General features: G+C 35.6%; 1 protein-coding gene across 1 annotated transcript; it reads left to right on the top strand.

The window, feature by feature from the left end:
* The first annotated feature begins 16,156 nt into the window (after window positions 1–16,156).
* LOC141693690 (glucan endo-1,3-beta-glucosidase-like) lies at window positions 16,157–17,666 on the top strand. The gene is made up of 2 exons (XM_074498844.1): window positions 16,157–16,315; window positions 16,466–17,666. The coding sequence occupies exons 1-2, from the start codon at window positions 16,246–16,248 to the stop codon at window positions 17,476–17,478; spliced, it is 1,083 nt and encodes a 360-aa protein (XP_074354945.1). The 5' UTR covers window positions 16,157–16,245; the 3' UTR covers window positions 17,479–17,666.
* The last annotated feature ends 9,668 nt before the right edge of the window (window positions 17,667–27,334 follow it).

Here is a 27,334-nt window from a genome sequence, read left to right as displayed (position 1 = left end):
GAATCCAGGTGGGTTAAACTGTTTACTCACTCCTTGCTGATATGGTGGCTGAATAGCATTCTGATTTTTCCCCCAGCTGAAATTTGGATGATTTCTGTTGTTAGGATGATAGGTCGCTGGCACAGGCTGCTGTTGTCGCTGATAATTATTCACATACTGAACAGATTCGTTTACAAGAGAACACTGATCCGTAGCATGAGAACCTGCACAAAGCTCACAAACCATAGCTATTTGATTAACTCCATATGTAGCCAGAGAATCAACCTTCATTGATAGCGCTTGGAGCTGGGCTGCAATAGCGGTGGCTGCATCAACTTCCAGAATACCTGCTACCTTGCCTGACGTCATCCTCTGAGTTGGGTTTTGATGCTCATTTACAGCCATCGTCTCGATAAGATTATACGCCTCAGTATAGCTTTTAGCCCATAAGGCGCCTCCAGCTGCTGCATCGAGCATGGGCCGAGATTGGGCCCCCAAACCATTATAAAAACCAGTGATCACCATCCAATCCGGCATTCCATGATGTGGACATTTTCTCAACATTTCCTTGTAGCGTTCCCGAGCCTCGCACCTAGATTCTGTAGGTTGCTGCGTAAACTGAGTAAGAGCACTCCTCATAGCAGCAGTCTTTGCCATCGGATAAAACTTCACCAGAAACTTTTGCGCAAGATCTTGCCACGTAGTGATGGACCCAGCTGGTTCAGAATGTAACCAGTCTTTAGCCTTATCCCTTAGTGAGAATGGGAAAAGCCTCAACTTGATAGCCTCATCAGTCACGCCATTATACTTAAAAGTGCTGCATATCTCGACAAAATTCCTTATGTGCATGTTGGGGTCTTCAGTTGCCGCTCCTCCAAAAGAAACAGAATTCTGCACCATCTGAATAGTGCCCGGCTTGATTTCAAAGGTGTTAGCTTGAATAGCCGGATGAAGGATGCTTGACTGAATGTCATCAATTTTAGGCCGAGAAAAATCCATAAGAGCTGGATCAGCTTGAACAATACGATCTCCCATGTTTACTGGTTCTTTCTGCTCAGTTCCTGAATCCGAATCCTCAAAATCTAACTTCTCCGGAATATCAAGAACTTCGTCTGTCTCCTCAGCTGTATCTAAAGTCCTCTTGCGAGCACGAGAACGAGTTTGCATAAACGCTTGCTAAAGTACCTGAAACACAACCAGAAAAAATAAGTAACTACTACGTCCTAATCACTGAGTCCTAATGACCAATGATGGTAAGTACATAAACTAAACAAATACACCGAGTCCCCGGCAGCGGCGCCAAAAACTTGTTAGGGCGAAAACACGCGCTAATATTCACGCAAGTATACGCGTTCGCAAGTAATATAGAATATTTTCTAGTTCGTTCCCTCAGAGACTCAGACTAAATTATTGTCTAATTAAACTCACTCACCAATGTATGATTACTTCTCAATGTTAAGATAATAACACTTAAAATTGTTGATTAAATATTAACTATAATTAACTACTTAATTAACCACTTAACTAACACTTCAATTTATCAATAATAAAACACTCATGAGATCACAACTTCATTATTACTTCCTTCTATAGCCATTGTTATTACCTTTAGCATGTGACAGTGATGATATTAATCGAATAACACGAAACTGATAAAAGCCAACTTTCATTGTACTAATACCATTCTACCAAGCATCCACAATTAAGATAGAAGTCGAATAGTCATCAATTATGTTGAGTTCCTATATGTCTACAGAAATTGACAACACAACGATTTAAGCACAAGTTATTCCTTTTTTATTACATAGGGCAAATAAAACGGTTAGAGTTACCCACTAATCATGCACAACGTACATGAACCTATGTTAGCATGGCAAGTTCTAAATCTCAAGATCCACCATCACTTCATAAGAGATTAACACCCTATCTTATATGTTCGCGACGCACATAAGACGAATACGCACAACCAATACTAGATATCAAGCAATCATCACACACTAAAGTATTAAACAATTAACTAAAGAATTCCATAATAAATCCGTTGCAACCCCATGATCACGATTAGCCCATAATAGAACTTATCGCCATCATGGGTTCATATGAAATCATGATAAACAAACACAAGAAAATAATAACTAAACTAATTATATTAAAACAGAGTACGTCACAAGAGTAAATAAGTCAAAGCAAGAAAACTAGCATCCAACGTTACAACGAAACAAGAATCACAAGAAAATATGCTTCCTCTTCGTTGCGGTGTGCTAAATCGGTCTTCTTCCTTATCTCCTTCGCTTCTTGCGTAAAACACAATCTTCTTCTTCTTAATCCTCCCTGTGAAAACGTCTCAAATCTACTTATATAATAGCCTCATAAAACTCAGATTACATAGAAGTTGGAAACCAAACAGAAGTAGAAGTCTAAAATAATTCAGCAAAATTCCCGACCCTGCGCGGCCGCTCAGCATAGCTGCGCGGGCGCGCAGGCCTCCACTGGAAAAAATCCAAGTTTGCTCCGTTTCTTCGCCGTAATCTGCCCGTTCCTTTCCTCTCGCAATGGTGAACACATGCCAAGGCTTATTCTTGATGATTCCTCCCCCGAAATGCAACTAATACCCTAAAATGCATAAACACTAGAAAAACGCATCAAATACACAAAATACTTGATTTCAAGACACCAATTTAAGCCATTTTAAGACGTTCTAAGTGGTATAAAATGCCACTTATCAATCTCACACACATACATATTTAATATAAGTTTGTTTAATATTTTGAAAGGTAATGATGAACAAAAACAAGAAAAAGCCGACAAACTCGAGCTGTGGGATAAATGTCATAGGAAAGTTGGATCCGATATGGAAAATCCCGTCTACACTACATCGGCCGCCATGCGTATTGCAGTAAATGCATTTTATGTGATTTTATGACCATTTATGTGATTTTAAATGCATCTTTAATAAGTGAATTTATATATATATTTTCATGTAATTTTAAATGTATTTTTATGTGATTTTATGACCATTTTATGTGATTTTAAATACATCCCTAATAAGTGAATTTATATGTATTTTCATGTGATTTTAAATGCATTTTTATGTGATTTTATGACTATTTTATGTGATTTTAAATGCATCTTTAATACTTGAATTTATATGTATTTTCATGTGATTTTAAATGCGTTTTTATGTGATTTTATGACCATTTTATGTGATTTTAAATGCATCTTTAATAAGTGAATTTATATGTATTTTCATGTGATTTTAAATGCATTTTTATGTGATTTTATGACCATTTTATGTGATTTTAAATGCATCTTTAATAAGTGAACTTATATGTATTTTCATGTGATTTTAAATGCATTTGTATGTGATTTTATATGCATTTTTATGTGATTTTAAATACATCGTTAATATGTGATTTTATATGTATTTATGTGATTTCAAATGTATTTTTATATGTGATTTTATATGCATTTTTATGTGATTTTAAATGCATCATTAATATGTGATTTTATATGTATTTATGTGATTTTAAATGCATTTTTATATTTGATTTTATATGCATTTTTATTTGATTTTAAATGCATCGTTAATTGTTTTAAATGAATTTGTAGGAACGATATGCCGCCATTCTCGAGCGCATGCCCGTGGAGGTTACACAAACGGGTGATCGGGATGAGCCGTGGGATTGGTGGATGGAAGCCTTGGAGGGCCCCAAAGGTACAAGGCCGAAAAAGAATTATGTGGTGGGGTTCCCCAATTCTCGGGCCACCGATCTCTTGCCTACACTTGCTACCCGGTACTGAGATTCCACATGGAATGAAGCCGGCTGATCCTCATCCGCTCCGAGACAACGTGAAGTCATCCCCGACAATGTATATCTTGCCATCGTGAGGAATGTGCTTACGGAGATCCGTGCTAATCCAAATCGGTTTGCTCGCCAACTTTCCGATGCGGAGATAGCTACATTCGCACGTACAGCTCTCGAGGCCTCGGATCCATCCTCCGATCCTAGACAAAGGTTGCAATGGAATAACCTTATCGGTGGCGAGATCGTGCATATCGTGGGCTCCTTGATTGAAGATATCGTCCAAAAGACGGAAGCTCGTGTTGCGGAGGTATAATTGTTGACCTTCTTGTTTATTTATTTGTTTTCATTCACATGTAAATTTTGTTTCTTCTTTTTAACTAGTTTAATTAAACTTGTGTATCTAGAAAACAATCGACGTGATATGGAAGTCGATAAGGATTACACGTCCGAGGATGAGGCCTCCGATGATGAGGACTTTGATGATGGCGGCGGTGATGGCGCCGGTGATGGCGGTGGATCGTCCGATGTTGATTTGTCAGATTAGTTTACATTGATCGGTTTAAAGACTATTGTAATTTTCTACTTTGATGGTTATGGGATGTAAATTTAATACGTTGTTATGGTTTGATACTTTGTCGGTTATTTAAGATTGCTTATTATGTAATGATATGGTTTGATCCTCCGGTTATTGGAGTTTGTAAATGATTTCGTTGGATTTAATTACTATTGTTTAATCATTAAATTTACTAGTTTGGTGAAATGATTTTGAGTAGTATAGGTTATTGATTGGATTGGAGATTTGGTTGTGAATATTGTTTGGTTGTTTGGTTGTTTGATTTGGTTTTATATATGGACTGCATAAAAACTTGGTATTTTTTTTAAAATCAGACCTTAAAATCGACCGACAATAGGCATAGCCGACCAATTTTGACCATTACATAACTCCGAAAACCGACCGTCAGGTGACATAACCGACCATCTTCTTCATAAAATCGACCGTCTCCTTCAGAGAGTGGTCGGTTTTAAGACGGTCAGTTATGACATTTAAATTAGCTTCTGAAATAAAACCCGACCGATGTCCACACTTTGACCACGGTCGGTTATGAGTTCCAGTCAACTTTTTAAAAACAGACATGACTGACCACCAACGGTCGGTTATGACTAAGTGACGTGGCAACACGTGTGCACACGTGTTTCCACGTGTACATAGTGACCCCACATTTGAATAAAATGCCCAGGCACTTAACCGACCACTATGTTGGTCGGTTACGAGGGTTAAACGCGACCAAAAGTCATAACCGACCAGACTCCTGTGGTCGATTATGACTATTTTAACCGACCGTGCTGTCTCTTAACCGACCGTTTTTGACGGTCGATTTTGTCATGTTTTCTTTTAGTGACTAGTGATCACTCATGAGTTGGTATTACTCATGAGTTGCACACATTACACAAGTTTATCAAGTATTAATTTGATACTCTTTATTTTGATTTTTTTAAGTAGATAATAATGTCAATATTATTATTTATAATTTGTTTAATAAATATATCAAACTACTTATTGGTGTAATAATAATATTGACTGGTGTCAATATTATTATAATAACACTATTTATGAAGTTACGAGGGACAAATTTGAAATATGAAAATTACAATTCATACATATTTATCCATATAATTAATTAAAAAGCAAGAAAAAAAAGTCCAATGGGACTCCCACTAAAAAAGGGAACGGTGAAACTTTTTATCCCCAAGAAGTAACGGCTTATGTTTTGGTATATAGTTGAATTGGAGGGAAATATACTTGTATTGATCGTATAGAATTTTCCCGTTTAGAGATTTTGATAATTGATAGTTATAATTGGGCACGTGGCAATTAAAATAATTAAAACAATTGAAGGGAAGATTGTTAAGCATAATTAGGTGCGTAAAGATAATCAACAGAGTTTTATACCATTTTCCATTTTCAATTTTGATATGATTAAATTTCCGAGAAGAGTATCAAATGTAATAAATAAGAATGTATTGATAGCAAGATATGTATTTCAACAATTAGATATTTTCATTCAACGAGATCTCGTATAACACCTTTTTGTCCATTCACCTCACAAATGTTTTTAAAATTTGTAACACATATGTTAATCTGTGAAAAGAAAATAGTACAAAATCTTAGATAAAACCAAAATTCGATCACCTTCTACATTGTTGGAAAATATGGGTATAAGTCTCATATTGGTAAGTCATATTTTTGAGCATTATGACTAAAAGATGTGTGAGATATGATGATATTCTCTTAATAATGGAAATTATTATTTTCCATTAGAATTTGGCTCAAATGTTATGGCATAAATTAATTTGATTTTGTTTCAGATTAATTGATATGGTGTATGTCTTGATATATTCAATCTGATTCTGTTTCAGATTATTTATGGAATAGAGTAGCTTGCAAGTATTACACCGATTCCATAATTAATGATATTTAATTATGGAAAAGAGTAGCGCACAAGTCTATCTACACCTATATAAACACCTCTAAGGCGTTAGGGTTAGACACACCAAAAACATATTCGTCTCTAAACACAAATCTCTCTCTCTCGGTGATAGTTTCGTGCCCGTTCAAGCTCGCTGAAGGTGCTCGTTATCCGTAACGCCGCCGCTACCTCGTTTTATCCTGGGAGGCTATCGACTCGCACATACGGTGAGAGGCGAAATAGCTTTAAGGAGACAGTTTCAACTGGACTCGAGGATCTCTCTTCTGTTTATATTTTTTCTTCCTCCGTTTGATTTCGTTTACTCACGCACACACTTGTTTGATTATTTGTATTAATCGCAGATTGTTTTCACAATCTTAAAGCTATATATTTTATATACATTTGTGACTGATACATCTGTATCTGCTTGTTTTGTTGAGTAACAGATCGATGGAGAACCAAACTGTGAACGATTCGATGAACATGACGGCTGATCCCAACGCACAGATCACTGGATCTGATGGGGTTCACCAGCAGCCGATTAACCCTAACGCACGGATCGTACGATCTGATGGGGGTCAAACTGGACATGTGCCTTCGGGACATGTGCCTTCGGGACATGTGCCTTCGGGACATGTGCCTGTGGGACACACTGTCATTGGACAGTTTAGTGTTCCTCTTGGACAGATATCGGCAGGATTCACTCCTCCGATCATACCTGCGGTGCCTACTGGTGTGCATACACCTGTAGTACAGACGCACGTACCATCTGTTCCACCCGTGGTGCCTGCTGCACCTGTTATGCCAACTGTGCCTGCTGCACATGCTGAAAAACCTGAGAAGTTCAACGGAACGAACTTCAAACGTTGGCAACAAAAGATGCACTTTTATCTGACCACGTTGCATATGGATCGCTTCCTTAAGGAAGAACCACCGTTGCTCACTGCTGAGAGTAACATGCAGACTGTGTATGCTACTGATGCTTGGAAGCACTCCGACTACATCTGTCGGAACTATGTGTTAAATTGTTTGTCTGACTCGTTGTATAACGTATACAGCGCAAAGCCAACAGCTAAGGTCTTATGGGAGTCACTTGACCATAAGTATAAAACCGAGGACGCTGGGGCAAAGAAGTGGATTGTTGGCCGCTTTCTTGATTATAAGATGGCAGACTCTAAGACTGTGGTCAGTCAGGTGCAGGAACTGCAGGTGATCATTCATGACATTCATGCTGAGGGAATGGTCATAAGTGAGTCTTTCCAAGTTGCTGCTGTTATTGAAAAGCTTCCACCTGGATGGAAAGATTTCAAGAACTACCTTAAGCACAAGCGAAAGGAGATGTCTATGGAGGATCTTATTGTTAGACTTCGTATTGAAGAAGACAACAGAGGGTCCGAGAAGAAAGTTAACGTTGCCACTGAGAAGGCAAACATGGTGGAGCATGCTCAAAGCTCCAAGCCCAAGAAGGCTAATTCTGGTAAAGGGGCAAAGCTGGCACCCAAGGGAGGGATTTCGAAGTCGAAATTTCAAGGGAAGTGCTACAACTGTGATAAAGTTGGTCATAGGTCTTCTGACTGCAAGAAGCCCAAGAAGCCCAACAAGAAGAAAGAAGCAAACATGGTAGAGAATATCTCCAAGGAGATGGGTGACATAGACCTCTGTGCTACGGTCTCTGAAGTGAACCTGGTCGGTTCTAATCCACGTGAATGGTGGATTGATACTGGTGCTACTAGGCATGTTTGCTCAGACAAGGCGGTTTTCTCTAGCCTCAAAGCTTCCGATGCTGGTGAGAAACTCTACATGGGGAATTCAACAACTTCTACCATTGAGGGTGAAGGCACGGTGATCCTGAAGATGACCTCTGGGAAGAATCTGACTTTGAAGAATGTACTTTATGTGCCTGATATTCGCAAGAACCTTGTGTCTGGTTCTCTGTTGAATAAGCATGGCTTTCGCATTGTAATAGAGTCAGATAAAGTTATTTTGTCTAAGAGTGGTATGTTTGTAGGCAAGGGTTATTTAACTGATGGGCTTTTTAAGCTCAATGTAATGTCCGTTAAGGACGATAATGAAATGAAGAATTCTTCTGCTTACTTGCTTGAGTCTCCTAATTTATGGCATGCTAGATTAGGACATGTAAATTATGACACTTTACGACGTTTAAGTGCAAAAGAATACATACCTAAACTTACTATCGATCCAAAACATAAGTGTGAGACTTGTGTTGAGGCAAAATTAACGAGATCATCATTTAAACGTGTGGAAAGGAACACCAAAGTGCTAGACCTAATACATAGCGACATATGTGATTTAAAATTCGCTCCAACAATGGGAGGAAACAAGTATTTTATTACATTCATTGATGATTGTACAAAATACTGCTATGTATATTTGTTGAAAAGCAAAGACGAAGCTATAGATAAATTTAAAATCTATAAGGAAGAAGTTGAGACACAACAAACTGAGAAAATCAAAACGATACGAAGTGATCGTGGAGGTGAATATGTTGAACCGTTTGGGGAATTCTGTTCACAACATGGTATAATCCATGAGGTCACTGCACCATACTCCCCTCAGTCAAATGGTGTGGCTGAAAGGAAGAATCGCACTCTGAAAGAGATGATGAATGCGATGTTGTTAAGCTCTGGGCTCCCACAATCGATGTGGGGAGAAGCCATCTTAAGCGCAAATAATATTTTAAATATTACGATGCGCAAGAATAAGGATGTAAGTCCTTATGAAATGTGGAAGAAAAAGAAACCAAGTTACCAACACCTGAAAGTGTGGGGGTGCCTTGCAAAGGTACTGATCCCTACACCGAAGAAGGTGAAGATAGGTCCTAAGACTGTGAATTGTGTCTTCATCGGATATCCTCCACACAGCACTGCATATCGGTTTCTTGTTCATGAATCCAAGATTCCTGATATTCAAAAGAATACCATTATGGAATCAAGAAATGCCTCATTTTTTGAGACGATGTTTCCCTGTAATCCAGGAAACCAACAACCTACGACGTCTAAACGATCTCATGAGTCTGTAGATGACGATAATGAGAGTGACGAAAGTGAAGACGAAAATGTGGGGGTAGTGAGAAGGAGCAAAAGACAACGAAGGGAGAAATCCTATGGGTCTGATTTTATGACCTATTTGCTCGAAGAAGGTGACCCAAAAACTTATAAGGAGGCGGTTACCTCACCTGATGGACCTATGTGGAAAGAGGCCATCAAGAATGAAGTTGATTCAATTATGCAAAATCATACTTGGGAATTAGTGGACTTGCCAACTGGTTGCAAACCATTAGGTAACAAGTGGGTTTTCAAGAAGAAGTTGAAAACTGATGGCACTATTGATAAGTATAAGGCCAGACTTGTAATTAAAGGATACAAGCAACAAAAAGGCCTTGATTACTTTGATACATATTCTCCTGTAACGAGAATAACGTCCATAAGGATGATGTTTGCTATTGCTGCAATGCGTAATCTAACTGTACATCAAATGGATGTGAAAACAGCTTTCCTAAATGGAGACATAGATGAAGAAATCTATATGGAACAACCTGAAGGGTTTGTTGTCCCAGGACAAGAAAGGAAAGTGTGTAGATTGGTGAAATCATTGTATGGTTTGAAACAAGCGCCTATGAAATGGCATGAAAAATTTGATGAGGTCGTGCTGGCCAATGGTTTCAAAATCAATGAATGTGATAGCTGTGCCTATTACAAGGATAACGAGAACAGCTATGTCAAGGAGAATGACAATGGCTATGTCATGATGACACTATATGTAGATGATCTACTTATTGCTGGAAGCAATGATAAAGTTATCAAATCTACAAAGGACATGTTGAAATCAAGGTTCGACATGAAAGATATGGGACTAGCAAATGTAATTCTGGGAATTCAAATTTCTAGAACATCAGAGGGTCTCGCATTAAGTCAACCACATTATGTTGACAAGATCCTTGAGAAGTTTCTTAAGGATGACTTTGAGAAAGCTAGGACACCTGTAGATATGACTTTGCACCTATCCAAGAACAAAGGTGTAGCTGTTTCCCAATTGGAATACTCGAGGATAATTGGTAGTCTGATGTACCTCATGAGTTGTACAAGACCAGACATTGCATACTCAATTAGCAAGTTGAGTAGGTTTACGAGTAATCCGGGAGCTGATCACTGGAAAGCGATTATAAGGGTACTAAGGTACTTGAGGGGAACTCGAGACTATGGACTGCACTATGGCAGATACCCAGCAGTATTAGAAGGATATACTGACGCAAATTGGATATCTAGCAAGAAAGCACTTAAGTCTACGAGTGGCTATGTGTTTACATTAGCTGGAGCGGCAATATCATGGAAATCCTCAAAACAAACGGTGATAACTCATTCCACGATGGAAGCTGAGTTTGTGGCACTAGATAAATGCGCCGAAGAGGCTGAATATCTACGTCAGTTTCTGGAGGATATTCCAAGATGGCCAAAGCCTGTAACTGCAATAGGGATTCACTGTGATAGTCAATCCGCTATTGGCAGAGCACAGAGCACGATGTATAATGAAAAGTCTCGTCATATACGACGACGACACAGTTCCATTAGACAATTGATCTCAACCGGAATTATCACTATTGACTATATACCGTCAAAGGATAATATCGCGGATCCACTAACCAAAGGGTTATCAAGAGAAGTGGTTGAGAAATCATCGAGAGGGATGGGCCTTAAGCCTATTGCTTAACGGCATCATGGTGGACACCCAACCATTGCTGACTGGAGATCCCAAGAACTTGGTTCAATGGGACAACTAAATCATGATGACCAAATCACTGTGGGGGTAACCCCTGGCCTGTTCCTATGATGAGGAAACAGTGAGACCCGTAAGGTACGAGGTTAAGCTTTGAGCCTTTAATGATCTTTGATGAATACGTGGAGCTCAGGAGTGAACGCATGGAATTCAGTTGAGTAAACGCGGGTTACTCTATAAGATAAAGATCACCTATGTGGGAGAGAAGTGGGGCCGCTTCAAAGGAGAATTGCGAGGCACAATTCTTTAGAAACTTCTGCAGAACCAGGACGATGTTCCATGGCCAAAATGGACATACTCATGAGAGCTGAACGAGTCAGAAACGATATAGTGATAAGTATATCATCGTTTACATAAACGGTCGAACAGTTCAAGGACAAGCACGTCTACTGTCTACCAGTAAAGTCGGTATGCTTACTCGAGCGAAGGTTCAAGGAGCATTCTCTACCTATCGTATGCTATATCTGATCGAAGAAACTATCACCAAGTCAAACTCCGTGTCTGTCTGTCTGTCTGTCTGGTGTGTGCTACTAAGATTACCAATCTCACCCATGTGGGGGATTGTTGGAAAATATGGGTATAAGTCTCATATTGGTAAGTCATATTTTTGAGCATTATGACTAAAAGATGTGTGAGATATGATGATATTCTCTTAATAATGGAAATTATTATTTTCCATTAGAATTTGGCTCAAATGTTATGGCATAAATTAATTTGATTTTGTTTCAGATTAATTGATATGGTGTATGTCTTGATATATTCAATCTGATTCTGTTTCAGATTATTTATGGAATAGAGTAGCTTGCAAGTATTACACCGATTCCATAATTAATGATATTTAATTATGGAAAAGAGTAGCGCACAAGTCTATCTACACCTATATAAACACCTCTAAGGCGTTAGGGTTAGACACACCAAAAACATATTCGTCTCTAAACACAAATCTCTCTCTCTCGGTGATAGTTTCGTGCCCGTTCAAGCTCGCTGAAGGTGCTCGTTATCCGTAACGCCGCCGCTACCTCGTTTTATCCTGGGAGGCTATCGACTCGCACATACGGTGAGAGGCGAAATAGCTTTAAGGAGACAGTTTCAACTGGACTCGAGGATCTCTCTTCTGTTTATATTTTTTCTTCCTCCGTTTGATTTCGTTTACTCACGCACACACTTGTTTGATTATTTGTATTAATCGCAGATTGTTTTCACATACATATCTATATTCAGAAACTCACATACATAGTTTCGTATAACATTTTGGTTGTTGCTATTTAATTCACCGGGAAACTTCCTATTAGCTTACTTGAATTTGGATACTTGCACACTGTAGACATAACTATCTCATCAACTTTTGCACTATACGGCGGGATCAAGGAGAAAAGTTTATTGTTTTCATCCTTCGGACAAAAATGCTTTATAATTGAGGACGATTGCGTTAATTAATTGTTGTGTCGCCATGCAAATAAATTAGGCATTAACTCTCGATTGTTTGAGATCCATACCCCAGAAATCCATTTTATGGACAAGATATTTGAGAGAGTGTATGTTTAGAAAATAAAAAATTTTACCTTTGGCTTTGTTTCCAATTAATTTTAAATTTAATACACTTCATTTCTTAACATTTGGACCCTGCGCTCCTGTCTCCATTGCTCAAAATGTTGTATCAGAAGTTATTTTAATAAAATTAATAATAAGGATTAAATATTAAGTACGTGACTATGATCAAATTAAAATTTAACTCATCAATTATAATATCCTATAATTTTTAGAATAATATTATAACAAGAATAATAAAATAAAAGGATTAAAATTGGATTAAGATTATGATTTAAAATGGTTATACTAATGGGTCTAAAATTTGGATCAGATTTTAATATGGATAACTTGTAGGTTAAAATATAGGGTTTTGTATCGTTATTAATACATCATATTCGTTTTCCACGTCTTTTGTATTAAAATTTGTAGGTCTTTTATACATTAAAATCAGCAATTTTGTAAAATTCGTAGAAAATTTATCGTAAGTCAGAATTTGTTGGTTATAGACTTCTTGGAAAGGTATTTTCGTTCTCTATAACTTTCGTGTTTCGTATTTTCCAAGAAAATATCGTTTAGATGGTCAAAAAGAGTAAATTTCAGATCTGGTCTGGTTTTGAGGTAAGTTTTCGAGCGATTTTGCTAGTATTTTTAAATTGTTTGTTATGCGTATATATTTGATTATAAAAACTTGGGTTAAGTGATGATATATTTAAAAGTATTATGACTTACAGTATATGTATAGATGTATATGTGTGACGTATATATGATAATTTTGGATCTATAATTCATGTCATGGTTTGTGAAAATATCGAATAAAAACTTAGGACCTTAGTCACCGATTTGTAGTGACAGTTTTCTGAAAATTTAGAACCTTAATCACCGGTCTGTAGTGGTCGTGGCATGAATTACGGGTTTTGAATTATTGTTGTTATGTGATTATCTGTATTGTATGCATCGAATAAGAATAAGAATATGTATCGAACGTGTTTGTTTCGTATATCATATCGTATAGATTATCGTATTTTGAGTTATATATGTATGTGTTACTTGGTCTGCTAGTTGGATCGATTGGTTTCTTGATGGGTTGTATAGCTCATTACTTACAATTTCAGGTTTTCTCTAAGATTCGAGTTGTAAAGCATTGAAATTTCGAGGACCTTAGTTTCAAATTAGATTGACTTTTAGACTTCCGTTTTTAGCCGCGCTTTCGTATAATCACCATTGTAATAGAGATTTCGATTAGTAAACTGTATTATATTTTAGTTTTGATTTAGAATAATAATTCGGAAGTGCGGGTTGTTACATCAATTTACCTGGTTTGATCATTCTCTTAAAGTCTTAAGAAATTATGTATTTGAAAAAGTGAATATAAGGTAAATGCAAATATGTATATGAAAAAGTTTAGAAAAAAATCATGTAGGGTTGTGAGATTTGACCTTAAATAATATGCTAAGATTTATTTTTAAGGAGATTGATGTTTTTGCAAGTGTATATAGTCTTTATTTTGGTTTAATTGTATACCTTGAATTACAAGAATATTTTAGTCTCGTACTTCACATATCCACCGTATTATAAGTTTACATGTATATGTGACAGTCTTCTCGGCTAAACGTTCGCGAACAAGTTCGAACTCGGCTCAGTTTATTAAGAGCTTGAGTTTGAGTTCTAACACAAAAATGTGTTCGTTAAGAAAACGAGATCGAGCCGAGCTTTTGGCATGTTCAGATCGAGTTCGGCTTGAACTCGGTTCGAAAAAAATTTTAAAAAAAAATATTTTTTATATATTTGATTATTATAAATTTTATTCAGATTTTTTATAAATTATTTTAAGTAATTGAACCATATGAATGTCAAAATATATATTTTAGTAATTTAAAAAAATCAGATATTAAAAATTAATTTTTTGATTTGATATTTTAATAATTAACAAGTGATTTTACTACTACTTGTAACTAGTATTTATTACCTGATTGGTGTTTCAATTTTTTTAAAATTATTTATAAATGATCCAACCGTCCGGATGTCAAGATCTATATATTTAAGTGATATAATAAAAAATTAGAAAAAAATAGATTTGGTTTGCTATTTTAAAAGTTAACCAGTACTTTTACCAGTACTTCTATTTAGTCCCATATTGATATTTTGATTATTTTAAAAATATTTATGAATAATTCAACCATACGGATGTCAAGATATATATATATATATATATATATATATATTAGTAATAAGACAAAAGTATACGAAAAAAATATTGTGTTTGTTATTTTAACAATCAACCAATGGTTTGAACAATACTTGTAACTAGTGTTTAGTCTTTAGTCTTATATTAATGTTTTAATTTTTTAAAAATATTTATGAATGATCCGACCGTACGGATGTTAATATCTATATATTTTAGTGATATGATAAAACAATGAGAAAAAATAAATTTATTTTATTTGTTATTTTGAAAATCAACCAATTGTTTGAACAGTACTTGTAACTAATGTTCAGTCTCATATTAATGTTTCAATTTTTTTAAAAATAATTATGAATAATCCAGCCATAGGGATGTTAAGATCTATATATTTTAGTGATATGACAAAAAATTTAGAAAAAATAAATATAGGTGGTTTGTTATTTTAACAGTCAACCTGTGTTTTGATGTATACTTATAATCATTGTTTAGCATCATATTAATGTTTCGCTTTTTAAAAAAAATATTTATAAATGATACAACCGTACAGATGTTAAAATCTATATCTTTTAGTGATATGACAAAATTTTTAGAAAAAAATAAATTTATTTTGTTTGTTATTTTAACAATTAACCAATGGTTTGAACAGTACTTGTAACGAGTGTTTAGTCTCATATTAATATTTCAATATTTTTAAAAATATTTATGAATGATTCAACCATACGGATGTTAAGATCAATATATTTTAGTGATATAACAAAAAATTTAGAAAAAAAAAGTATTTGAGTTGTTATTTTAACAGTCAACCGGTGTTTTGACCATAATTTTTTACTTCATCTCGGTTCGGCTCGTTTTGATGGAGAAAACTCGTGTTCGGCTCATGTTCGGCTCAGTTCGACTCTGCTCAATTTTGTTCAATAAAAGCTCGTATTCGGCTTGTTTGTCAGCGAGTTCGAGTTCAAACACAGTTTTTTGTTCGTTAAAAAAGCTTGGCTCGGCTCGGTCCATAAAAAAAAACTAAAACTCGGTTTGGCTCGATCAAAACTCATCTCGATTCGGTTCGTGAACAGTTTTAAAATTGGGTTGCAGCCGATGCCACTGATAAATTTACCTAGTATATATAGGTATGGTATAGCTTGAGCTTGAGCTTGTACAAATAAATAACATCTTTAAATCAATTTATGTTTTTGACATAATACATTACTGATATGCTGATAAAAATATTTGAAACCAATCTGATAAAGATAACTGTTACGTAAACAAACTTTAACTCGAACTTATCTTTATATTTCCGGCCCACTGTTATCATCAACTTTGTCATGAAATTCATGCAGCATGCCGCAGCTGGCTTGCCTAATACGAACAAATTCTCGAAAACTCTCGAGCCGACTTGATCCTCTTGGATTCCTCTATATATACTGCTTCTAGCTTTAGGTAGAGCGCCATCCATTCGAGTTTAGTAGTTAAACTACACTCCTAGAGCAGCAATATGTCTCTCAAGGTTACCACGATGTTGCTATTAATTTTCTCGCTCTTTGCCTTCTTGCAAGCTACTTCAGGTACCCTAAGCACAAAGCATTAATATGAAACCGCGATGTAAATTAACAGTTATCCTAAAATTTCAAGGGGGTTAGGAGGAGAGCTTTCCTGGATCATATATATCTTATGAGATTTTTATCGTTTGCATGTTATAATATGTTGTTATGCAGGTGCTGGGCCACAAGATATAGGTGTGTGCTATGCAACAAATGCTAACAATCAACCATCCCCACAAGATGCTGTGTCTTTAGCCCGATCGATGAGGATCCAGAGGATGAGACTCTACAGCCCCGACCGTAATGCTCTCCAAGCCCTCAGAAACACCGGCATCGAAGTCATCCTCGGTGTCCCCAACGACCACCTTCAATGGGTGGCCTCCAACCAAAGGAACGCCAACGAGTGGGTCCAAGGCAACGTCAAGGACTATTCTGATGTCAATTTCAGGTTCATAGCTGTTGGCAACGGAATTACTCCAGTACACTCCCAAAATGCCCAGTTCGCACGCTTCGTCCTACCCGCAATGCAAAACATCCGTAACGCACTTTCTTCAATGGGACTGCAAAACAGAATTAGAGTCTCCACAGCCGTCGATCAATCAGAAGTTCTTGGCAAATCTTTCCCACCTTCAAATAGCGAATTCAAGCCCGAAATTCGACAATATATTCAGCCTATTATTCAATTCTTGGTTAGAAACGGCAACGCTCCGTTGCTAGTAAACCTTCATCCATACTTCAGCTACATACACAACCATGCCGACATTCCTCCACAAATAAACCAGGGTAAAGGCAACCGAGATGCTCGTCTTGATTACGCTTTAATGAGGTCTTCAGATGTGTTGGTACAAGATGCATGGCTTAGGTACACAAACGCATTCGATGCCATGGTAGATAGTGTACACTCGGCAATGGAGAAGGTTGGTGGAAACTCTTTAGACATCGTCGTTTCTGAAACTGGATGGCCTACAGCTGGTGGAAATGCAGCAAGCAACGAAAACGCTGCAACTCACAATAATAACTTGATCAACCATGTACGCAACTATGGGACGCCGAAAAGGCCTCAGAAGCGTATCGAGACTTACATCTTTTCTATGTTTGATGAGAACAAGCGAGGTGGAATCGAGTTCGAGAGGCACTGGGGCATCTTCTGGAATAATAAACAAGCCAAGTACCGGATTAACTTTTAGAAACAACAATAATTAATTATAAGGAGATATGTATTAGTTATATGTAAAATAAAGATTTGGACGTGCATGTACGAGGATTGTATGGGAAATCAAGAATTGTACGTGACAACTTCTTAATTAATAAGGTGCTACCAATCGGTTGAATAATATTATCCCCGATATATAATACTACTGCTGTTCAGCATGCACTTGCAATATACTGGTTTCTACCCGGCCACGGAACTAGAGAAGGACGAGAGGGTGCCTATCAAACATATCCTAAATTTATCATGAAAACACCTGCAACTATAGCATCAAAGTCAAAAGTATCGAATTTTGGTATTTATTTTAACTAATTTGATACTAAGTCTTGATACAGCACGTGTTATATATATGATAAAATAAAGAGAGAAGAGGAAAAAGTTGGGTTGTATTATAATATAACTTATTATTGATTACGATAGAAGAGGAGAAAATAAGGCAAAAAATTATTAATGAGTCAATATTATCAAAGATTTATAAAGTGTGTAAAGGAGTCCCAACAAAAGCCGGCAGAAAAAACTTAAACCAAAATCAATTTTGTTTACCCCGCAAAATCCAATCAATTCAAATCAAAAAGAATGCGAAGAAAAAATATCAATCATGATTAAGACTCTGAATTATCCAAGAAAAATAATATTCAGTTTAGGAAATAGTACACCAGAAAAAATAATAATCAAACCACATGTTTTAAACTCAACATGTGAAAGTCACCAAGAGATCATTAACATATCTCAGATCGAAACATAACTTTGATAGCATGATAAAATATAGAAAGAAGAGAGAAAAAATTGATTTTATTATGATAAAACTTGTTCTCAATTATAATAGAAGATGGGGTTAAATAGTCAACAACCAAAAATATCATAACAAGGAAACTATTGCAATATTGCAAAATGTTGTACGCGACTCTCGTAAACTCCAACTCCAATTATAGAGTTGAGTTCTATAGAGACCATTTTTTTAAAACCTTGGAGACCACTTGTATTCTGCAAATATAAATATTACATAAAAGCATAACAAAACGTATTATTTTACAAATCAAACTTTACAAAGATCATTGTTTTATTCAAAATCTTGAATATTATATGTACTACATGTAGAACATTATAAAATGTCTTATTCTAAAAAATATTTTTAGTTTGCAAAATATTTGTTCAGCTTGCATAACATAAAGATTTTACTTATTAAATTTAAATGATCTTCAGCAATTTTAATCAATTAGTGATATTTATAAAATATACTTCACAATATAATATAATTTATATTTTTTTGATTACTGAACACATGTGGTTTTCAAGATCTTTGACGAAATAGCAATCTTCTAGAACTTTCCTACCCAAGTATATATGTATAAGTGTGAAAGGTGTAATCTGTGACGTATATAACAATAACAATTTTGTTTATTTCTTCTGGCCTCTTTGTCATTACAAATTCAGGTCTATCATATAATGGAATATGCTTATTATGTACAAACTGTAGCACTTAAGCTTAAACACACACTTGTTTGCTGAACACAGGAAGATGCTAAAAGCTCAAAATTATTATTAAAACTGCAAGTACAGAATATTTAAGTACAAAACCCCTACTACTTTACTTGACTCCTATTAATAAGCAACTTCCTAATGACCAAATCAGCATACACCAGTTGTAACTTCTCATTGGCATTAAAATTCGCTACTGATGGAAATGGACTTCTTGATTGCTTCGACATTAGGCATCCCTCACACTTCTTAGATGGTTGAGACAAGTAATCCCCATCGAGCACAATTTTATTCATCTCCTCAGATAATTGTCCCAAGCTGATTATATTGTTGCATAAAGAGGGTATATAATACACATCTTTCAAGACTCTTTCTTCGCCATTTTTACACTTGAATGAGATGGTTCCTCTGCCTTTAATGCACACCATGGACCCATCACCAAACTTGACTTGTCCTCTCACACTTTCATCTAGCGTTTTGAATTTTCCTTGTTGACCGGTCATATGATTAATTGCCCCGTTGTCCAAATAGCACACCTGAGATTGCTTGAGTTCTTCACCAAATGCTCGCAATTTTGGTACTACAGTCTCTTCTTTCAGCAACATCTTTTATGTCTCGTTCTTATCAATCTCAGCCACAAGTAAGGCTGGTTCATCACCTTGTACCTGAGAAAGATTCACTTCCTTGGGCACTTCCTTCTCCTTCTGTGGTTTTCTACACTCCACAACGAAGTGTCCATAGGTTTGACAGTTAAAACACCTTACTTTACTTCTGTCACGCACTCCACGGACAATCTCCTTCCCACAATTTTCTCCACCTCAAGTTCCCTCCTTGCTATCATCCATTCCTCACGTGTCAGCATAAGTTGCCCCTCTGGATTTTCCTTTCGCTTCCGCTCTTCTTCTGTCATGAAAAGATGTCCTTGACTTGGTTCTGATTTCCCACGTACACGCTCCTCATGAGCCTTTAGCGAACCAAATACCTCATCCACAGACATCGCCTCTAATTTCCCAAATTAATCTATGGCTGAAGCAATATGAAAAAATTTCTTTCTTTAAATAGCTTCTTTACCATATAGCTTTCTTCAGTACTCTCACCAAGTGCCCTGATATTTGTAACCAAACCGTGTAATTTCAAATAAAAATCATCCATTGAATCAGTCTCTTTCACACTCAATGTTTCGAATTCACCCTTCAATGTTTGAGACTTTGCTGCTTGCACTTTGTATGCCCCCAAACTCATCATTTAATGGCATACCAGGCTTCCTTCGACGTTGTTTTCTCCGCAATTGCCAACAGCACGTCCTCCGGAATTTCTTGATAAATGACTGATAAAGCCTTTTTGTCTGTCTTGTCCTCAATTACTGCCTTCACACTTTCTGGTTCGATGGCGTCCCATACTCCGTATGCTTGCATGAACACTTTCATTTTCGGAGACCATGCGGCATAGTTTGTTTTTGTCAACATAGGATAAGTTACACCAATTGAGATTTCTTTCGCTTGGTTATTTTTCACGATGAACGGCTTGAATACGTACCCAAAGTGATTATTGACGCTCTAATACCAGATGTAGCACTTAAAAGATGCTTAAAGCTCAAAATTATTATTAAAACTGCAAGTACAGAATATATTTAAGTACAAAACAAAATAACTGCTAAAATTTAGGAACTACGTCCTCGTTATCCCTCACTACTTTACTTTACTTGAATCCTATTAATAAGTAACTTCCTAATGACCAAATCAAACTATAATACAGCCACATAACAACTATAATTTATTCCTACAACAAGGTTAGATTAAATAAATCTCCAACACAAACACGTCGAAATAATTAGACTTTTAAATTTTTAACATTAATATGTTAAATATGTTTCTATTGATTGATCATAATTTTGAGAATGTTGTAAAAGATGATGTGGTAATTGTGTATCATGATTTTGAAAAGAAGTGCTTAAATTATTGAGTTAATGTCTCATTCATCACAGTAGTAGATTGTTCACAACTTGTTGCTTTAAGAGAGCGTATAGATCCACTTAACAAACTCGATAAGAAAAGGATATGGTGAAAGCAATTATGATGGTTAATCTTTCATTCCTACCCTAAGAAAAAGACTTCCGCCTATTTTAATTATGAAAATATTTCCAAGTGATATGTGTAGTAGTTGGATTAGGAAAAAATCCCAAAAATTTTGCAAACTTGGTTCTATTATTCTTTAGATCCATCTAAAATAAAGTTTTGTTAGCAATATGTACGATGATGTTATAGTTGAAAATAATACCTCAAAACTAGTTCATGCTCCGACTATTTTACAAAGTAACTCATTAAATTGTAATTGTATATTTTTGTTTTTGTATAAAAATTCATTAGTCCTCGATGTTAATTCAATGGATTAAATAAATTCAGGAATAAATGATGATATTACATATTTTATCATCAGAGAATCCACACAATTCTTTCTTAGGGGTCATTTGTTAAATCTGAATGAGTATTTTCTGGATGATTAAAATTCTGAATGAACGGTTATCTGGATGATTCATTTATTCTATTGTTTGATAAATAATTATATAACTTTTCTGAATAGTAATATGTAATTATTTTTTTAATAATAAATATTATTTATTATTTTTTTGATAAACACAATATAAAATAATTTTTGTGATTTAAATACAAAATGAGTATAATGAATAAAAAAAGTTTTAATGATAATATTATATATTATTTTTTGAACACTCAATAATTTTGTTTTTTAATTTTGTAATAAATTATATCACGCCTGTCTTTGAGACCTTTTTCAATTAATTTTTGATAAATAATCAACTATATAATAAAATTGGTATCTCACAAAGTTACAAAATATTATTTATATAATTTCAATATATAGTTTTAAATGAGGTTTGTACATGCAAAAATAAAAATAATATATAGACATATTCAAAAAAATAATTAATAAATTACAATATTAATAAATTTATTATATTTTTATTACAACTTGCAAAAGAATGGGAAAATATAGGTACTCTGTACATTAGAGGTGAGGTGATGGGTTCACTGGACATTACAGGTGACTGATTCAGTGAAGTTTTTTAGATTGTGTCGTCCAGAATAACTTTGGTCTCATCCAGTAAAAAAGAAATTTAGCAAACAATCTTAACGAGCCTATTTATAGCTCATCCAGTTGATTTTGTATCGTTCATGGGTTAACAAATGAGCCCTTACTCTCATCTTTCACGTACACCAATCCATGCCCAATTGTCCCCTTTATATACCTCAGTATTTGTTTTATAGCCTGCTTATGTTTTGCTGTAGGACACTCCATGAACCGACTGACCACACCAATTGCATACGATATATCAGGTCGGATGTGTGTCAAGTACCTTAGACTCCCAACAATGCATCGATACTCTGCAGCATCAACTAATTCCCCTCCTTCGTCTTTATCCAGTTGCAGTCTTTGCTCCATTGGACACCTTGTTAAAATACAACTTAACATTCCAGCCTTCTCTAGAATCCGCTTGACATATGCAGATTGTTTCAATATAAACGACGAGCACCCTTGCTTCACCTCTATACCAAGATAATAAGACAACAGCCCTAAATCACTCATTTCAAACTGCTGATTCATCTCTCTTTTAAACACTTCAATATCACCTTTGTTCGACCCTGCTACCAATAGGTCGTCAACATATACTCCTACCACCAACATATTTCCTCATGTAACTTTTGTATATACGTTCTACTCGTGCAAACACCTCTGAAACCCCAGATCTCTCAACCATTTGTCTAGTCAAGCATTTCATGCTCTAGGTGCCTTACGTAACCCATATAATGCCTTTAATAACCGGTACACCTTGGTTTCTTGCCCCTTCACTACAAATCTTTAAGGTTGTGTGACATATACCTCTTCAAGAAGTTCCCCATTTAAAAACACTGATTTTACATCAAGGTGGTGTACCTCCCACCCTCCATTTGCTGCCAAAGCCAACAGTAACCTTATTATCTCCAAACGTGCTACTGGTGCGAACACTTCATTATAATCGATCCCCTTCCTTTGCACATAATCTTTAGCGACGAGCCGTGCCTTATGTTTTACTACATTCCCATCTGAATCTTTCTTTACTTTAAACACCCACTTCAAACCTATTGGTTTATGATCTTTAGGTAAATCCGTGAGCACCCACGTCTCATTTTATTCAATTATTTCTATCTCAGTTTTCATGGCATTTATCCATTATTTTCCTTCTGAAGCCTCAACAAATGAGGTGGGTTCCTCTGCTTTCAACAGCATAAGCTCATCCAACATCTCTATCACTTCAGTTTCATTGTAGAGCTCCTCTAGTGATCTTAAACGTCTTGGTTCACTGCTAGTTGCAGATGAGACACATGTTCCTCCTGGATATTCTTCCCCAGTTCTGACATGATTAGTATGTATCGGGGTTGACATCTCTTGTTCTATGTCAATGTGTTGATCATCTCCTTGCTCATCTGCTAAGTCAAACACATGTCCTAGAATTGCTACTTTAGTATTTCCATCTTGTTCCCACGCCCAGAATTCATTCTCAAAGAACACCACATCCTTACTCACCTGTAGCTTTCCCGTGGTAGGATCGTATAGACGATTTCCCTTTATTCCCAGTTCTCTTCCGAGATATACCACCTGTTTTCCACGATCATCTAACTTCTTGACATGTACTGCTGGCACCTTCATGTATGCAGAGCACCCAAATACCTTGATGTGGCCCAGGTCAGGCTTCTTCCAACACCACGCCTCATATGGCATTCTCCCGTTCATAATACGTGTTGGTAAGCGATTTAGTACCTAAACTAAGTGTCTCACAGCTTCCCCCACATGAATGATGGCATTTTCGCTCCCTTGAGGAAACTTCTAACCGTGGCTGCCACTGTACGATTTCTCCGTTCAACTACCCCATTATGTTGAGGGGTATAATTAGGTGCAGTGTATTGACGCTTAATTCCCTCCTTCTCACAGAAAGTTGTGAATTCTTTTGAACAAAATTCCCCCCCCCCGATCTAATCCTAACATCCTAATACTTTTCTCACTCCCTTTCTCGACCACAGCCTTGAAATTTTTAAACATCTCAAACGCCTCACTCTTCTCTTTCAACACATAATCCCACATTTTTCTGCTGAAATCATTCACAAAAAAATACGATTACCTCCCGGTGTAGTCGAAGTAATTGGACCACAGATATCAACATACACCAGTTGTAACTTCTCATTGGCATTAAAATTCACTACTGATGGAAATGGACTTCTTGATTGCTTCGACATTAGGCATCCCTCACACTTCTTAGATGGTTGAGACAAGTAATCCCCATCGAGCACAATTTTATTCATCTCCTCAGATAATTGTCCCAAGCTGATTATATTGTTGCATAAAGAGGGTATATAATACACATCTTTCAAGACTCTTTCTTCGCCATTTTTACACTTGAATGAGATGGTTCCTCTGCCTTTAATGCACACCATGGACCCATCACCAAACTTGACTTGTCCTCTCACACTTTCATCTAGCGTTTTGAATTTTCCTTGTTGACCGGTCATATGATTAATTGCCCCGTTGTCCAAATAGCACACCTGAGATTGCTTGAGTTCTTCACCAAATGCTCGCAATTTTGGTACTACAGTCTCTTCTTTCAGCAACATCTTTTATGTCTCGTTCTTATCAATCTCAGCCACAAGTAAGGCTGGTTCATCACCTTGTACCTGAGAAAGATTCACTTCCTTGGGCACTTCCTTCTCCTTCTGTGGTTTTCTACACTCCACAACGAAGTGTCCATAGGTTTGACAGTTAAAACACCTTACTTTACTTCTGTCACGCACTCCACGGACAATCTCCTTCCCACAATTTTCTCCACCTCAAGTTCCCTCCTTGCTACTCCTTATCATCCATTCCTCACGTGTCAGCATAAGTTGCCCCTCTGGATTTTCCTTTCGCTTCCGCTCTTCTTCTGTCATGAAAAGATGTCCTTGACTTGGTTCTGATTTCCCACGTACACGCTCCTCATGAGCCTTTAGCGAACCAAATACCTCATCCACAGACATCGCCTCTAATTTCCCAAATTAATCTATGGCTGAAGCAATATGAAAAAATTTCTTTCTTTAAATAGCTTCTTTACCATATAGCTTTCTTCAGTACTCTCACCAAGTGCCCTGATATTTGTAACCAACCCGTGTAATTTCAAATAAAAATCATCCATTGAATCAGTCTCTTTCATACTCAATGTTTCGAATTCACCCTTCAATGTTTGAGACTTTGCTGCTTGCACTTTGTATTCCCCCAAACTCATCATTTAATGGCATACCAGGCTTCCTTCGACGTTGTTTTCTCCGCAATTGCCAACAGCACGTCCTCCGGAATTTCTTGATAAATGACTGCTAAAGCCTTTTTGTCTGTCTTGTCCTCAATTACTGCCTTCACACTTTCTGGTTCGATGGCGTCCCATACTCCGTATGCTTGCATGAACACTTTCATTTTCGGAGACCATGCGGCATAGTTTGTTTTTGTCAACATAGGATAAGTTACACCAATTGAGATTTCTTTCGCTTGGTTATTTTTCACGATGAACGGCTTGAATACGTACCCAAAGTGATTATTGACGCTCTAATACCAGATGTAGCACTTAAAAGATGCTTAAAGCTCAAAATTATTATTAAAACTGCAAATACAGAATATATTTAAGTACAAAACAAAATAACTGCTAAAATTTAGGAACTACGTCCTCGTTATCCCTCACTACTTTACTTTACTTGAATCCTATTAATAAGTAACTTCCTAATGACCAAATCAAACTATAATACAGCCACATAACAACTATAATTTATTCCTACAACAAGGTTAGATTAAATAAATCTCCAACACAAACACGTCGAAATAATTAGACTTTTAAATTTTTAACATTAATATGTTAAATATGTTTCTATTGATTGATCATAATTTTGAGAATGTTGTAAAAGATGATGTGGTAATTGTGTATCATGATTTTGAAAAGAAGTGCTTAAATTATTGAGTTAATGTCTCATTCATCACAGTAGTAGATTGTTCACAACTTGTTGCTTTAAGAGAGCGTATAGATCCACTTAACAAACTCGATAAGAAAAGGATATGGTGAAAGCAATTATGATGGTTAATCTTTCATTCCTACCCTAAGAAAAAGACTTCCGCCTATTTTAATTACTGAAAATATTTCCAAGTGATATGTGTAGTAGTTGGATTAGGAAAAAATCCCAAAAATTTTGCAAACTTGGTTCTATTATTCTTTAGATCCATCTAAAATAAAGTTTTGTTAGCAATATGTACGATGATGTTATAGTTGAAAATAATACCTCAAAACTAGTTCATGCTCCGACTATTTTATAAAGTAACTCATTAAATTGTAATTGTATATTTTTGTTTTTGTATAAAAATTCATTAGTCCTCGATGTTAATTCAATGGATTAAATAAATTCAGGAATAAATGATGATATTACATATTTTATCATCAGAGAATCCACACAATTCTTTCTTAGGGGTCATTTGTTAAATTTGAATGAGTATTTTCTGGATGATTAAAATTCTGAATGAACGGTTATCTGGATGATTCATTTATTCTATTGTTTGATAAATAATTATATAACTTTTCTGAATAGTAATATGTAATTATTTTTTTAATAATAAATATTATTTATTATTTTTTTGATAAACACAATATAAAATAATTTTTGTGATTTAAATACAAAATGAGTATAATGAATAAAAAAAGTTTTAATGATAATATTATATATTATTTTTTGAACACTCAATAATTTTGTTTTTTAATTTTGTAATAAATTATATCACGCCTGTCTTTGAGACCTTTTTCAATTAATTTTTGATAAATAATCAACTATATAATAAAATTGGTATCTCACAAAGTTACAAAATATTATTTATATAATTTCAATATATAGTTTTAAATGAGGTTTGTACATGCAAAAATAAAAATAATATATAGACATATTCAAAAAAATAATTAATAAATTACAATATTAATAAATTTATTATATTTTTATTACAACTTGCAAAAGAATGGGAAAATATAGGTACTATGTACATTAGAGGTGAGGTGATGGGTTCACTGGACATTACAGGTGACTGATTCGGTGAAGTTTTTTAGATTGTGTCGTCCAGAATAACTTTGGTCTCATCCAGTAAAATAGAAATTTAGCAAACAATCTTAACGAGCCTATTTATAGCTCATCCAGTTGATTTTGTATCGTTCATGGGTTAACAAATGAGCCCTTACTCTCATCTTTCACGTACACCAATCCATGCCCAATTGTCCCCTTTATATACCTCAGTATTTGTTTTATAGCCTG

This window comes from Apium graveolens, chromosome 10 (genome assembly GCF_009905375.1).
Source record: "Apium graveolens cultivar Ventura chromosome 10, ASM990537v1, whole genome shotgun sequence".
Taxonomy (NCBI): Eukaryota; Viridiplantae; Streptophyta; class Magnoliopsida; order Apiales; family Apiaceae; genus Apium; species Apium graveolens.
The sequence above is the reverse complement of the archived record's forward strand: the minus strand, read 5'-3'. Positions and strand labels throughout refer to the sequence as shown.